This window comes from Protopterus annectens, chromosome 5.part1 (assembly GCF_019279795.1).
Source record: "Protopterus annectens isolate FY-2018-M chromosome 5.part1, PAN1.0, whole genome shotgun sequence".
Lineage (NCBI taxonomy): Eukaryota > Metazoa > Chordata > Ceratodontiformes > Protopteridae > Protopterus > Protopterus annectens.
This window is the reverse complement of record NC_056736.1, coordinates 449,346,167-449,360,886: the sequence shown is the minus strand read 5'-3', so window position 1 is coordinate 449,360,886 and position 14,720 is coordinate 449,346,167. Positions and strand designations below refer to the sequence as shown.

At 40.8% G+C, this 14,720-nt stretch overlaps 1 protein-coding gene across 1 annotated transcript in view; it reads right to left on the bottom strand.

Moving 5' to 3' along the window:
* NUP98 (nucleoporin 98 and 96 precursor) overlaps positions 1 to 14,720 on the bottom strand; it is a 1,998,548-nt gene that overhangs the window by 54,541 nt on the left and 1,929,287 nt on the right. The window contains exon 25 of the mRNA XM_044072823.1: positions 6,611 to 6,654. Coding sequence (XP_043928758.1) covers positions 6,611 to 6,654 — 44 coding nt within the window. The remainder of the gene's footprint in view (positions 1 to 6,610; positions 6,655 to 14,720) is intronic.

Below are 14,720 nucleotides of genomic sequence, written 5' to 3'. Positions count from 1 at the left end.
TTTTTTTTTTCCCCTTTTTTTTTAAAATTTTTTTAAGAATTTTAATTTTTTTTTTTTGCAAGAACACCTTAATGCAGATACAATTCCCTTTGTCTCACATCCATATTTACATTGTATTAAAAAGTTTTTGCCATTAATCCTAGTAAAACCTCTTACCACAAATCTACAAGAGCAGCTACCACAGGGTATAGTACCCATTATACTCCTACTTATAGCCTAACTAGAGGAAGAACATTTCCCATGTACCAACATATCCTTGACATTTTTCCCTCTCCTATACAAAACACCAAGACTTCTATACAGCACCCTTTTCAATGTCTTTTAAATTGGTCAAATATTCCCAATAAAATTTTACTAACTGAACTAATTGCAAACTAAACTATATATGGTAACAAAATAAACCTATTTTTTTTAACTCTAAGGTTTTTAAACCAACATTTTCAGTATACATATTCCTCTCACTTATATTGCCCCCATTAGACCTGTACAATTTCATAAAGCATTCATATCATATCCCCTTCTTATAAACATATTTACAGTGACCTCTAATTGTTGTTTAAAATCTTCATCTATATTAGATAACCTCCGTAGCCTTAAAAATTGTCCATATGGTAAGGCTGATAAGGTATGTGGGGGATGACAACTTTGTCCATGTAAATATTATGTTCTATCCCCAAATTTTCTATGTACTACTATTCTTATTTTATTTTCACAAGTCCCATCCAACATTACATCAAGGAATGAACATTTGCTCTCAACCCATTACATTGTAAATTAAATTTGTTTGCAACTGTTGCACAAAATCACCAATTAATTGCTTTCCACCCTTGTATAGAAAAATCAAATAATCTAGGAACCTGTAATATATCTCACTGCATACTGTTGAAAAAATCTGTCCTATAAATGTATTCTGCTTTCAATAGTCACATACAAAATTTAACATACATTGGGGTAAAAGGTGCTCCCCATTGCTGTCCCCTGAATCTGACAGCATAAGGCCCCATTGAATTCTGTTGTTATTCTTAAAGTAGAAATAAATCAACTCAATAACATAAGATACTGGGCTGTCCTCTAGATACAAATGTAAAGTATCCAAACCAAAACTATGTTGCACACTAGTATACAAACTCTTCACATCTAGGGTACACCAGTACATATCTTGAGTCCACTGAACATCTGACATATTATCCAAAAAAAAAATCAAACACATCTTTAATACAGAATGGTAATTGGACAACTTTAGGCAATAAGTATTTGTGCAGAAAAAGTCCAATCTTGTGAAGAAAATAATTTGCAGAAACTATTGGACGACCTAGAGGGTCCATAAGATCCTTGTCCACTTTTGGAAGACAGTACAAATATGGCATGGTACATCCTTCACAATCAATTTTTCCTGAACATCTGTACTAGAAAAATAACAAAGGCTATAAACCTTTATCTAAAAATTCTTCATAACTCCTTAATGCTTGATTATACATAGAAAAACTCACTTTTTATATACATTTTCATCTATTAGTTGTCTAACCATAAGCAGATACAATGTACAATGCGTTATAACTAATTTATTGCCTTTATCTGCAGGTTTAAATATTAAATTGCTTTGTCTACCAAGAGCCTGCAACACTTTCCATTCTGTTTTAGTTAAATTAAAACTAATTTCACTCACTTTCGCTAGAAACTCTATAAACAAACTCAAAAGCAAAATTCAGCATTGCTGCAAAATGTTGCATCCCTTCATGGTGAATATCCAATAGGCAGCTTGCATTAGATTCCACATTTGAATTACAAGCATGAAAACTTACATTTTCACTACTAGAAAAATTGCTAACATACATCCTAACACTTATTTACAGGAGGATTTAAAAAATCCATTAAATGTGACTTTCTGGCTAATTGAAAAATATCACATTTAATTACATGCAGTCGTGGCAAAACTGTAGATATAAATTTTAAACCGCAATTCAAAACAGAATTTTCCTCATTTGACAAAACATAACCTGACAAACAACATAATTCATACCACTTTAATTTGGTTTGTCCAAAAATTCACGGGATAAATTAATACCATTTACTTCTTTTTAGGATGCTGGTATGCCTGTACTTCTCTTCAAACTACTGTCCCTTGTTCGTTCGAGCCTCTACACTGTTTTTTACCATTGTTTTCCCCGTTTACTGTTTCTGACATTATGAAATGTCCATTGCGACTGTCCCGGATTTTGACCTGCAGGGAAAGGCAGATATGTTGTATATTCCTTATTCTCCCATTCCATACTGGTCACTGTACAGTCTGACAAAACAAACGCGCTGCCATGTTGTTTAGAAGCCCCTTCTCCATGTGTGTGTAGGAAAGGCAAAGTGTTAATGTCAATGAGAGGTGAAGGAGTAAAGTAAGAGGGGGTAAAGGTGGGAGGGAAGGAATATTGCAGCAGTGATCAGCAGGACATCTAATGTTATGTTAAATTCTTACACAATTGTACTATACCCTGACTGATTTACTGTTGCAATATTCTTAACAAATGGGCGATTCCCAGAGCTGTACGAGAAAGAGGGTGGTAGGTCAACAGGAATCAGAAGGGGAAGAGTCCTGGAGGACAGACAGAATGGTTGTGGTAAGCACTGTCCTGGACCTTGAGAAAGCATCCAACTTGTAGTGTTTTGAGGTGGTGTGAACAGACGATCAGGTGACTGCTTCGAAAACGGACCTGGTGTCAATACCTTTGTAGAAAGCACTTGAAGGTACTGCTCGACTAGCGTGGGCTTTGGGCAGTAAGGTAGTGTCTCTTTGCATGGTGAGAATAGCAGAAGAAAATAGCCTTTGAGGTCCAGGAGGCAAAAGATTCTTTGGAAACTGGTTGGCCTAATCTGGATTCCATGAAGGAAACAGTTTTTCCTGTTGTTAGTCAGGCTGGTGTCTGTTCAGGGTGCGCACTCATAGCTATATCTCTGTGCAAAGATGTTAATATTTTTAACCACAAGTTGGGTACTGCATTTGGGCCTGGGGTTTTCCAATTGGAGGCTTTTCTTAACTTTGTTTCAATCTCTCTGGCTATTTCATCCCATTTCATATCCTGTACATTTAAACAACTTCTTATTTCTTTTACTACTTCTATCCATTTAGCATTTTTATGTTCCACAGGAACTTCATAAAGAACTTCTCCAAAATGTATTTATTTCTTCTTTTTCTGTTGGTCTTTCGATTCCTTTTACCTTGTTTCTCAATTCTCTGTAAAACTTTTTTTGGGTAATCAATAAATTGCTTATTTTGTACTTTTCCTTTATATTTAACTGCGTATCACCTAAGTTGTTCCACCAGTGCTGACATTTTTAGCTTATTTGCGATAATGCATGATAGATCCTTGTCTGTTCTAATACTGTGCACGGTTTTTATTACGTCTACCTTTCTTAGTACTTTTGTTGATCTGTTGCCTCTTCTATATTCTTCTAACAGTGACACTTGTCTTAATTCCTTTATAGTTTTCTCCATTCAATACTATCATGATGGTTTTTGATTTTCCCCTTCCTTTCCCTCACTACACTGTGTGCTTGTGGTAAAATTTTATCAGTTATTAATTTAGCTGCACAGTAGTATATCCTGTTTACTTCTGTTATATCACATGGATTTCTATGGACAGCCCTAATTACTGTGTTCATTTGTTTTATCAAACTTCTGACTTTTTGAGTTTTATTGACCTTCTGCAGTCTAATTCTTTCACTGATCTTAATATATTGTCTACGTATCACTATTAAATCAAGCAACTCTTCTCTTAGCTCGTTTTCTTCTAAACTGAGGGCACATTTATTTCGATTTCCTTCAGGCATTCTATACAAAGTTCTATAGCATCTTCGTGTGGCACATTCTCTTCAATTTCATCATGTGCCATCCGTTGCTCTGTCACATAGGAATTCAATGGGCTATCACACCTCAACATTGACTGTGTCAGGGTTTCCACAGTTTTCTGTTCCTTCCCTTGCTGTCCAGCTTCAAGTGAATGTTTATACTGGTTTCATGTGGAAGGCTCCAAAACATCTTCATATAGCACCTGACCAACTGCTTCCCGTTCCCCCGGGTTTCCCCTTAATTTGGATATCCATGGCTCTATCCTGTTATGGTGCTTTCTGAATTATATTTTCTACACTGAATCCTTCATTTCACAAGTACTCCATAACCTCAGTTTCTAGTTCTTTAACTTCTCCATTACTAATCTCCTTTTCTACTTTTCCTCTGTTTTCTTATTTTTTACATTGTAAAGTTTTCCATACCTAGATTCCTCTGCCTGTATTTCTCTTTAGTGCTGCTCTTTTTGTATTGGTTAGTTTTGCTTTCTCCTTTGCATAAATATCACACCATATTAAATCTCTTTCCCTTTCCCATGTCCATATTTCTTCAGATGTCTCCTGATCTTCCTGCTCCTCCTTACTTTGTGGACTTGCTCCATCTTGCTGTGATGTAACCTGTGTTAGACCTTCTACACCAAATCCTTCACTTCGCAGGCACTCCATAACTTCAACTTCTATTTTTTTCTAACTTCTACTTTACTTGTCTTCTTTTCTACATTCCCTCTTTGGGATACTTTCTTTATTGTGAAATTTTCCATATCTGGATATCGTTTGTCTATTTTCTCTTTGAATGTCTTTGGGGCTGCCTTCTTTATATTGATTTAGCTTTCTCCTTTGCATAAATATTGCACCATATCCAATCCCTCTCTTTCCCATGTCCATATTTCTTTTTTACACTTTTAAAAAATCTCTTATGTTTTGTTTATATTTTCACACTTCCTCAGAAGCTTTTCTTTCAAAGAAAGTACAGTTGTGTATCTGCCATAAATGTAGATGTTCGAGTGTATTCACTGTTGCAGTCATTACACTTGGGTTATCCTGCTGGCAGGCTACCCGCAGTCAGCCTGAATTCCAAAGTCCTGGTCCTGCGTCGGTTGCTGTCGCCTCTTCCCCGACGTCAGTGCGCCAGGGTTATATAAGATGCAGCCGACGCCATTTTCTTCAGTTTTTCTTGCCCCAGATATCAGGTGCCCCCAAGAAGGTAGGCAATACATATTGCTTATAAAAAAATATACACTAAAATAAACAATACCTTCATCTACAAGCAAATACACCACATAGGTTGTATAGGATAGAGAAGTATAGATAAGTCCCAGCAAAGAAAGGGGGATGGTGGGGGGGGTAACCTGGACTGCAACAGTGAATACACTTGAACATCTACATTTATGGTAGGTACACAACTGTACTATGTTCATCGTGTTTCACTGTTGCAGTCATTACACTTGGGTTGGGATTGGGTTGAATCCCAAAGCTGAGGTTGGGCGGCTGGGTCTAAATAGGATTAGGAGTGGCTATGAGGCCCTGCAGAACTGCAGTGGCAAAGCCTGCCCTGGATTTAGAGTAAAGAGGTAAGTGATAGTGCTTGGTAAAAGTGTGCACTGAACTCCAAGTTGCAGCCTCCAAAATTTCCTTGGTTGGTACTCCTCTGAGAAAGGCTGCTGATGTGGCTGCTGCCCTGGAAGAATGTGGCCCAATATTTTTAGTCACCAATTTGCCATGCTGTGTATAGCAGAAATGAATGCAGTGTCCTATCCATTTTGAAGTAGTCTGCTTTGAAATAGCCTTTCCTTGTGATCCTGCAGCATATACCACAAAACGTTGCTCAGTTTTTCTGAAAGCTTTTGTTTTGTCCAAGTAGAAGCGTAGCTGCCTGTGTATGTCCAAAGAGTGCAGAAGTCTCTCCCCCTTATTCTGGGGATTTGGATAAAAAGTTGGCAAATGAATGGTCTGGTTAAGAGCCACACTGGATACTACCTTTGGCATAAATGTTGGGTTTGTCCTTAGAGAAACCCTGTCCGGATGAAAAATGATAAAAGGTTCCACTACCATTAATGCCTGTAACTCAAACTCTTCTTGCTGAAGTTATTGCTAGGAGCAGAGCAGTTTTTCATGATAAGAATTTTATCTCAGCTGTATTGGCTGGCTCAAAAGGAGGCACAGTGAGCTTTTCCAAGACAAAGTTGAGGTCCCATGTAGGTATTGGTGTTCTCCTTGGGGGGTCTTATGTTTTTTGCCCCTATGAGGTACTGTCTTAGCAGTGGACGTGAGAAAATAGGAGGTTCCGTATTGTAATGAGCTGAAATGGCAGAAGCATGGAACTTAATTGATGAGGATAGGCCTTTGTCCAGCATCTCAGTTAGATATTGTAAAATCTGAGGAATATTTGGAATAAGCGGTTCAGGTCCTTGTGCCTGGTTCCAAGCACAGAATCTCTTCCATTTTTCTGCATAAGATTTCCTGGTGCTGGGCCTCCTGGCTTCCAAAATGACATCCATAACTGCTTTAGAGAGAGTTGTGTCCTGAGTGGTTATATTATTCGCCATGCAGCCAGATTTAAGGTTCTGAGTTGGCTGTGCAGGATCTGATTGTTTTGTTGGGTCAGAAGATGAGGAATTTGAGGTAAAGTCCAGGCTGGGCCTTGAGACAAGCTCTTCAGGATTGGGTACCAGTGCTGGCGTGGCCAATCTGGGGCAATCAGACTAATTTTTGGCTTCTCTTGTCTGACATTTAGGAGTACCTTGGGGAGGAGTGGCAGTGGTGGAAAGGCATAAACTGTTAGGGTTTTCCAGCTGAATGATAGAGCATCCACCTTCCATGCTTGTGAGTGATAAATCCTTGTGCAGAATCTCTGTAGTTGGCAGTTGTGAGGGGAGGCAAATAGAGCTATGTCTGGGTATCCCCATTTCCTTGTTATCATGCTGAAGACCTGTGGATCTAGTTTCCACTTGTGAGGGTCCATGAGGTTTCTGCTTAGTTCGTCTCCCAGAGTATTTTTCTTTCCTGGCAGGAATTGTGCCTGCAGATGTACTTGATAGGTCAGTGCTGTGTTCCACAAAGTCATGGCTTGCCTGCAGAGGGGGTAGGAATGCGTGCACCCTTGCTTATGTACCACATGACTGTAGTATTGTCCGTCTTTAGCAATAGTTGTCCTGGATGTAGTAAATCCTTGAAGGCTGTCAGGACATTCTGTACAGCTAGCATCTCTTTTTGATTGATATGAAGGTGCATAAGGTCTTCGGGCCACGTGCCCAGAATACATTTTCCCGCCATGTGTGCCCCCCAGGCATAATCCGATATATCTGTTGTTAGTGTCTGCCTGGCTGTGGGTAAAGTGAAAGGCTGTCCCTTGTTGTGGTGACAGGCCAGTGCCCACCATCGAAACTCCTGTTGCAGGCAGGGAATGAGAGTTGTTATTGTTTCCAGGCTGTGGCAATGTTGAGTCCAAACACTTTTTAGATACCATTGTAGCTTCCTCATATGCAGTCTTGCATATGGGAATTAGCAGGATGCCATGAAGCCCACAGCCTGCAGAATTTTTCTTGCAGGTTAGCTGGGTCTTTGTTGCCATCATTTGAAAGTAATGAGTCAGTTGCCTTTGTCTGGCGTGAGATAAGCCATCTGGGCAGTTGTATTTTAAGCTTGCACCCAGGAATATTACCTCTTGAGAGGGCACTAGTTTTGATTTATTTTCGTTTACTGTGTACCCTAGGCAAATTAGTAATCTTTTTTCAAACGCCAGATGCTTTAGTAGAATGTCCTTGCTCTCTGCTTGAATAAGGCAGTCGACCAAATAGGGATATATTTGAATTCCTTTTTGTCTGCAAAATGTAATTACTGGTGCCAGGCATTTTGTTAAAACCCTGGGTGCAGTAGATAAGCCAAAGGGCAGTGCGGAGAATAGGTAATGCATTGAGCCAGCTATGAATCTGAGGTATCTTCTGCAAGACTGTCTGATTGGAACATGCAGGTATGCCTCTTTGAGGTCCAAAGTAACTATCCAAGCCTTCTTGCCCAGCATGGGTAGAAGTTGCTGTAGTGTCAACATTTTGAATTTTGGAACATCCAGGAAAGTATTTAGAGTAGACAGGTCCAGTACTGGTCTCCAGGCTTTGTCCTTTCTGGGTACCAAGAAATGTCTTGAGTAAAGTCCTTGACCCTGCTCTTGCTGTGGTACTTTTTGAATAGCCCTCATATGTCCATGAGAGCAGTAGTTTGTTTTTGTGCCTCTGCCCATTGATTGTGTGGCAGGTCTGGCATACCTTTTGGCCTTGGTAGGGTGTGAAAGTGGAACATGTAACCCTGAGAAACAATATTCAGAACCCATTTGTCCTGGGTGCTCATGTGCCAATTTTGTGAGAAAAGTGCTAGCTTTCCCCCTAAGGGTGCTGCCAAAAGGTAAGTGCTTGGCATTGGTAGTGGAAAGTCATTGGGACTGTTTCCTGTAAGGTTGTGATTTGTCTTCTCCGCCTTTGGGGGCTGAAGCACCCCATTGTTTAGGTCTGTATGAGCCTTGGGGCTGAGATCTGCCTCTTGGGTGTCTGTATCTGCCTCTTTGTGGCCTGTCTGACACTGGAAAGGACCAATTTTTAGAAGGCCAGTTCCTGCTAAATCTGGGTGGCTGAACCTGTAAGAAATCCTTTACTGTCTGCATTGATTTTGCTTTATCCTCCATTTTCTTTAACACCTCTTCTGCCTTAACACCAAACAAAGTATCATGCTGTAATGGAGCATCCAATAATGTTGCTTTAACATGATCAGGTAAACTACGTTCTTTTAACCAAGCATGCCTTCGAATGACAGAACCTGTAACTGCGGCTCTGCAAGAAGCCTCTAATGAATCAAAACCACATTGCAAAGTATGCTTTCCCACTTGTTCAGCTGCATGCAATAAATCCTGCATTTCCTTGTTTTCAGGACATTCAGAACTTGTAAGCATTTTCTCTCTTAGCAAAGACATCAGGTATTGTTGATATTTAAGCATGTGAAACTGGCAGTTTAAAGCCCTTACAGCTAAAGTAGCAGAGGTGTAAACTTTTTTTCCCCCCATCTGTCCAGTGCTCTAGAATCCCTATCAGAGGGAACAGGTTTTTTTGCAGTGGAAGCCTTGACCCCTTTGGGACCCTGAGAAATTGTTTCTGGATCAGCAGCAGGGTTTTTATATAGAAATGTATGAGAATTTGGTACCCTGTAGTACCTATCTGGCTTAACTGGTGCAGGGGGTAAAGAATCAAGTGACAAACTGGATTCAGAAAATACATCAACAATATCTAGTACTGGGGGGATATAGCAAGGGGCCTGTGCTGAGGCAATAAAAACGTCTCTGAGCCTTTTCTTGGATTCTGAATAATCCTGGCTCTCCCAATGGAAATGCTCCCTCATGGTGTGCAGGGTTTCCCCAAAAGAGTAGTCCTAATGAGGAGAGGCTGAAGGGATAGATTCTTCGGCGTCAGAGTTCCTCATAGGGAGGAAGACAATATCCCTGTTTTGAAGAGGAATCAGAAGAAATAGAAACCTGGTCAGAGGAGTCATAGTCAGTGTCTTGCCTAGGCCTTTTATCAGGAGGGGGATGGGAACCCCTGATCAAAGTAATTAGGTCCTCGGCCATTTTAAGCATCTGTTTCTTTGGCATGGATGACTGTCCAAGAGAATGCTGCACTTGTTTCTTTGTCTTTAAAGGTGTTTTAGACTTTGCCTTGGTTGCTGAAGAGGTCTTGATAGTAAGCTGTGTAGGTCTGAAAACACCCTCAGAAGCCGATGCCTGCTCAGCGGCTCCGGACTTATCTGAGGGAATAGTTACCGTAGGCCCATTACCTTGAGTTTCCAGAGGCCTAGTTGTCTCCATGTGGGAGTCCGAGGCGGCCTGTGGCTCTGAGGTAGCAGGTGTCAGGGGCTGCGAAAGCGCCTCACTGAGAACTGGTGAACCGGCGACTGGCCTAGAAGAGGCTTCGTCATCTGTTTTGGACCTCGGATGCCTGTCCTTGCGCTTTTTATGAAATCCGGTCATTGGCTGTTCTGACAGCATTATGTAGTTAAACCTTCGGCCAAAGTAATGTAAAGCAAAATCGAACTGATGCTTAATAGTGCGTTGGTTGAATCTAGCACAAAACCGACAGCTAGCAATGTCGTGGTCGGGGCCTAGGCAAGGAATACAGTAAGAATGAAAATCCTTATGAGGTATTTGCTTCCCACAAGAAATACAATTGTTAACTTTTACTGACATCGGTCTGAAGCAAGAAAAAGTTACCCATCGACTTAGCTTTATTGAAGACTTCAGATCTGAAATTCAATTTCGAAAATCTCAGGAGTCGGCCGACCAGCACTTGCGAACTGCTTTTGCTTCGGGCACCGCACGGCAAGAAAGACTGAAGAAAATGGCATCGGCTGCATCTTATATACCCCTGGCGCACTGACATCAGGGAAGAGGTGACAGCAACCGACGCCAGACTGGGACTTTGGAATTCAGGCCGACTGTGGGTAGCCTGCCAGCAGGATAACCCAAGTGTAATGACTGCAACAGTGAAACACGAACATGATCAATGTATCTTGATCTATATACTGGTTTTCACAAATCTGTTGTTTTAATGAATACAAATTTTTATTTGCAGCTTCTGACAGATTTTCTTGTGGAAGTATTTTCTTTCCTCTAATTTCTCTTAATGGTTTTGTATATCTTGTGTCTTGAAATTCTGGGCTTTCTGCATAATAGTAATGATACATAATTTCTTTCTTGTCCTCAATAGTCCATTTTATCATCTTTATGGCTCTTCTTTGGCCTATCAGTTTTTGTGATTTTGTAGACTACTACTTCCTTCTACAACAGGGGGGCCATCCTACCCCTGGGCCTGGCCGCACTGTAGGAATGTTTCTGTATTTTGAGGATTCTACACAGTCACCTTTTCTAGTCCTGGCACCAGTGTACCTACCAGGATTGGGCACTTTTTTATCCTGGGTTTTGTGCAACCAGCTATCTTTTTTTAATTTTTAACTTACTTCTGTCCATGAAATATGTTATACAAATACAGTTGTTACATCAGTGTTGTCTTGGTGAGATTTTGTGAAAAACAGGGTCCACCTTGTGAAGGTACTCACCAAAACTTGAGGACGAACTCAATTTCAGCAGTACTACTCCCCTTTGCTTGCTGACTTCTCTCTTCATTCGGACCCAGAATGTGGTTGCTGACTGCTGAATTTTGCATTGGCTGAGGAATGTGTTTCTACATAAACAGGTTGTGCTGTGTTTTAACTTTAGTTCTGAAGTTTCACAGTTTAAGATGAATGTGCTAAAATAATGTTTTTAACAAAATTTTCACTGTTATACTGGTTGGGTGCCTGCTTCACAGAACTGTTTTGGTATGCAGATTTTGTTTTGTATCGTTACTGCTTCAGTATATGGTATTTTTGTTTGTTTTTTTACTGGTTTGGAAGATTAAAGTTCTTATGGTCAACATTAAGGTAGCCATAAAGACCTTCAAGTTGATATGCCTGCACAGTATGGCTGTGGAAAGGCCAGAAGGTACAGAAGTAAAATGAAAGTGCCCTTTCCCAAATCTCAGATATGGTCTGCGATCCTTGTGGATAGAAATGTGAAGGTATGTATCCCTTCAGGTCCAAAGTGGACAAACTGCTCCTGACATCAAGAAAGGTAGCAGGAACTGAAACGTCAGCATCTGGAAGTTGGGTACCCTTAGAGACAGGTCCAGTATGAGCCTCCACTTTCTTTGTATAACAGCAGCTCTTTTCCAGGTCCTCTAACAAAAAAGAAAACTCCCCTTACTGGCCTACAAGAAAAACTGGACCACATAGGTCTGGTCATAAGGTAAAGGAGGCATTCTCATAATGGAAAGGACTGCTGTAAATTCAAATTTGCAGCACAGCTGCAGAAAATGCAGGATAATGAAAAGAAGGCAGTAGGACAGAGAGCTGGACTGCTATACTGAACTTTTCAGACATCAAATTCCTACATTCACTGTAGTATTATCCTGTACAAGCCCTCACTTCTTGGAAGACTCCCAAAGCATACAGAAATACAGCAGTGGGAGACATGTAATCAGGAGATAAAGCCCTGCAGCCCGACAGATGCAAATCCTGCCATGGCCCTGGAAGCTAACCTTAAATTAGTGTTTTCAAAAACTATGAACAGTCTAAGTTGTTGCTTCTAGGATGACATGCCTGGTGATCCCTCTAAAGATACAGAGACATGTAGTAGTTTGGACACTTTATATTGGCTATAGGTGTAGGCATGCATAGATGCGTGTGGTATGGAAGAACAGCGACAGGACTAGCCACTCAGCTGTGTGAACATTGGCTCTAGAAGACTGTCACTGTTGAAGTGACACCCCAACCACATATGCAAAAATGGGAAAAAGGGGTTGTGGATAGATGGAGAGATAATCCCTCTATGGAAGGCTGTGGCAACAGCAGTGGCTTGAATAGAGGGGACTTTGCTGTGCCCTAGAACAGATTTGCCAAGAACTGTATAATGATAAAAAATTTAATGAGGAAGCCACTTAGAAAGTCTACTTGTTGACTGGTGTCCATTGTTTTCTTTTTTTGCAAACGAGACAGTTGACATTTTTTTCTGAATTCTTTAGTGCTGTGAAAATAAATTCTCAGCTGCCTGTAAAAATCAAAAGATATGAAGGATACTTTCTCCTTTGATTACACAGCACAACTCCTCTTTATAAAAACATACCACTCTGGGCAGGCCTAGAAGCTCTTGAATATTGGCTAAACAAGTCTGAGATATACTGTATAGCACTAGATTTAAAACTTCCAAAAAGATGGACAGAAACAGAAGCAGCTGGTTAAAAAGGTGTCAGTCAATTTCTCTAAACACAGTTTGGATCTCATGGTGGAGCAATATTTTTTGTGGAAGTCTAACGTGTAGGATTCCCTTGAGAAACTGCTTGTCAGAAGGCCCGAGTACATACATTTGGAAGGTGGGACACATGGGGTAGGGCAGGCTGAAATAACAAGAGCATGCACTTTGATAGTTGCATAAGACGAGACAAACCAGTTTTGTAACATTCTGACATACACTCCAGGAGAACATCCACTTTAGCAATGCTCGGGTCTTAGTTCCTGGATAGACAACACATGGAGAAAATTTTCCAATTAGCTAGGTCAAGATTTTCTTACATTTGTCTTTACTAACCTCTCCTCATTATCTTAAGCAAGTCCCCAGAATACATGTGGCATTATTATGAAATCAATCCAAGCTGTTTGTCACAGACTGGGCAGGTTGGGCCTTAGGGAGGACCTTTTGTTTCATGTTTGAAGGTCTGCATGCTGAGGACACACTTTCCATTTTTCTCCTGCCAGACAATGTAGGAGAGGGAAACAGTGGTGCCTTGGTCAAGAGAGGTCTACTAGAATAATGTCTGGCCTTTCCTAGAGTTTCAGGAGAAGCCAGGGGATAAACAGGAGGGACTGCAAAAAGAAATAGGGCTGGCCAATTCAGGAAGAAGGGATATATTCTGGAGCTGCTATCCTGCCTTAGTTGCTGATTTAGAGGGGGAGGCAAATCTATTCCTAGTAAACCCTACCTCTTGTTCCAGAAAAACATCTCTGTTTAATATCCACTCTTGAGGGTCTACTTGTGATATGAACAGTATGTCTTGCCAGCATGTATTGTTGACAGGGGATGAAAGCTGCTGTCAGACACCTGGGAACTCCCACTTCCTCTTTAGTAATAAGGACATGAGCATATCACAGACAAGAGACCCTTTGTTTTAGGAGGGGAGGCAGCTTAAGTCCCTTAGTGGTATCCATGAACAGAGAATTTGGATCCACACAGAATTCTTAACAAAAACTCACAAGGATCTTACTCTCTGTAATATCAGTCAGGCCATTTATGGGCAGAGGATTAAGAAATCTAGCTCAAAGGCTGCCATTTCAAAGACAGCCGTGAAGTGCTACCTGAAATGAAGTTAAAGCAGTGGGAGCTGGAGGATCTAGTCCACGTCGTCTAAATACCTTTCCAGAGAAGCAGGTGCCTCGAGACAGCAATTTACAATACTTTTTCATCAGGGAGACTGTGTCCCTAAACAAAATGACATCAGGATGACATCCAACTGAAAGTGCCGTCTTTCATCTGGATCATAATGACAATGGTGACCTATAGTCTAGTTCCTCCTCAGAGACACAAGAATCAGTATTTTCTCTGGAAAGGTCTTTTTCCTTATGAGGAATGGACTTGGATACAGAAGGGCAGTTTCAGTCTGGCTGCAGACTACGAAGAAGCTGAAAATTTCCTGAGCCAATCTTAACCACTCTTAAAAGGGAGGATTGGGTGACAAAACCACCAGCATGCATCTGCTTCGGCACAGGAGGTGTACTTTGCTTGTATACAGAAGTCTTACTAGGGTGGGTGAATTCTAATTATTTGTCAGCCTATGAGGAAAAATCCCTAGGTCCCTGCTTATGGATACAGGCATTCTCCTACACAAAATACACAGAGGATGCTGTTCTCCTTTAACTATTAGACTTACTCAGGTATCTGAAGAGTCAAAAGGTAAAACTACAGCTTTTGTCCAGGACATCGTCCAAGAGGACTGAAAGTGTGGTGGCCTCCTAAAGCACAACAAAGGTTTCAGCAGAAGCAGACAAGAGGGCCAGAGCCAATGAATTCTAGCATGAATAAGCACCTGCATACCTCAGATGATCCAAAGAAAGGGCTTGCTCAGATGCCCCCCCTACTCTGTAGGCTCTCTTTCTTCCTCCAAAGAAATCTCATCTTTTTAGATTGTACATCTGCATTACCCAGTTGCTGTAAAACAGCAGACAATGATTAAACTGGTAATTTTCCTTTCTCTTAATTGTTTAAAGAATACATTCCTGACAAACTTTAAGCATGTGTTATGTTCTGGACCCAAACAGTATAA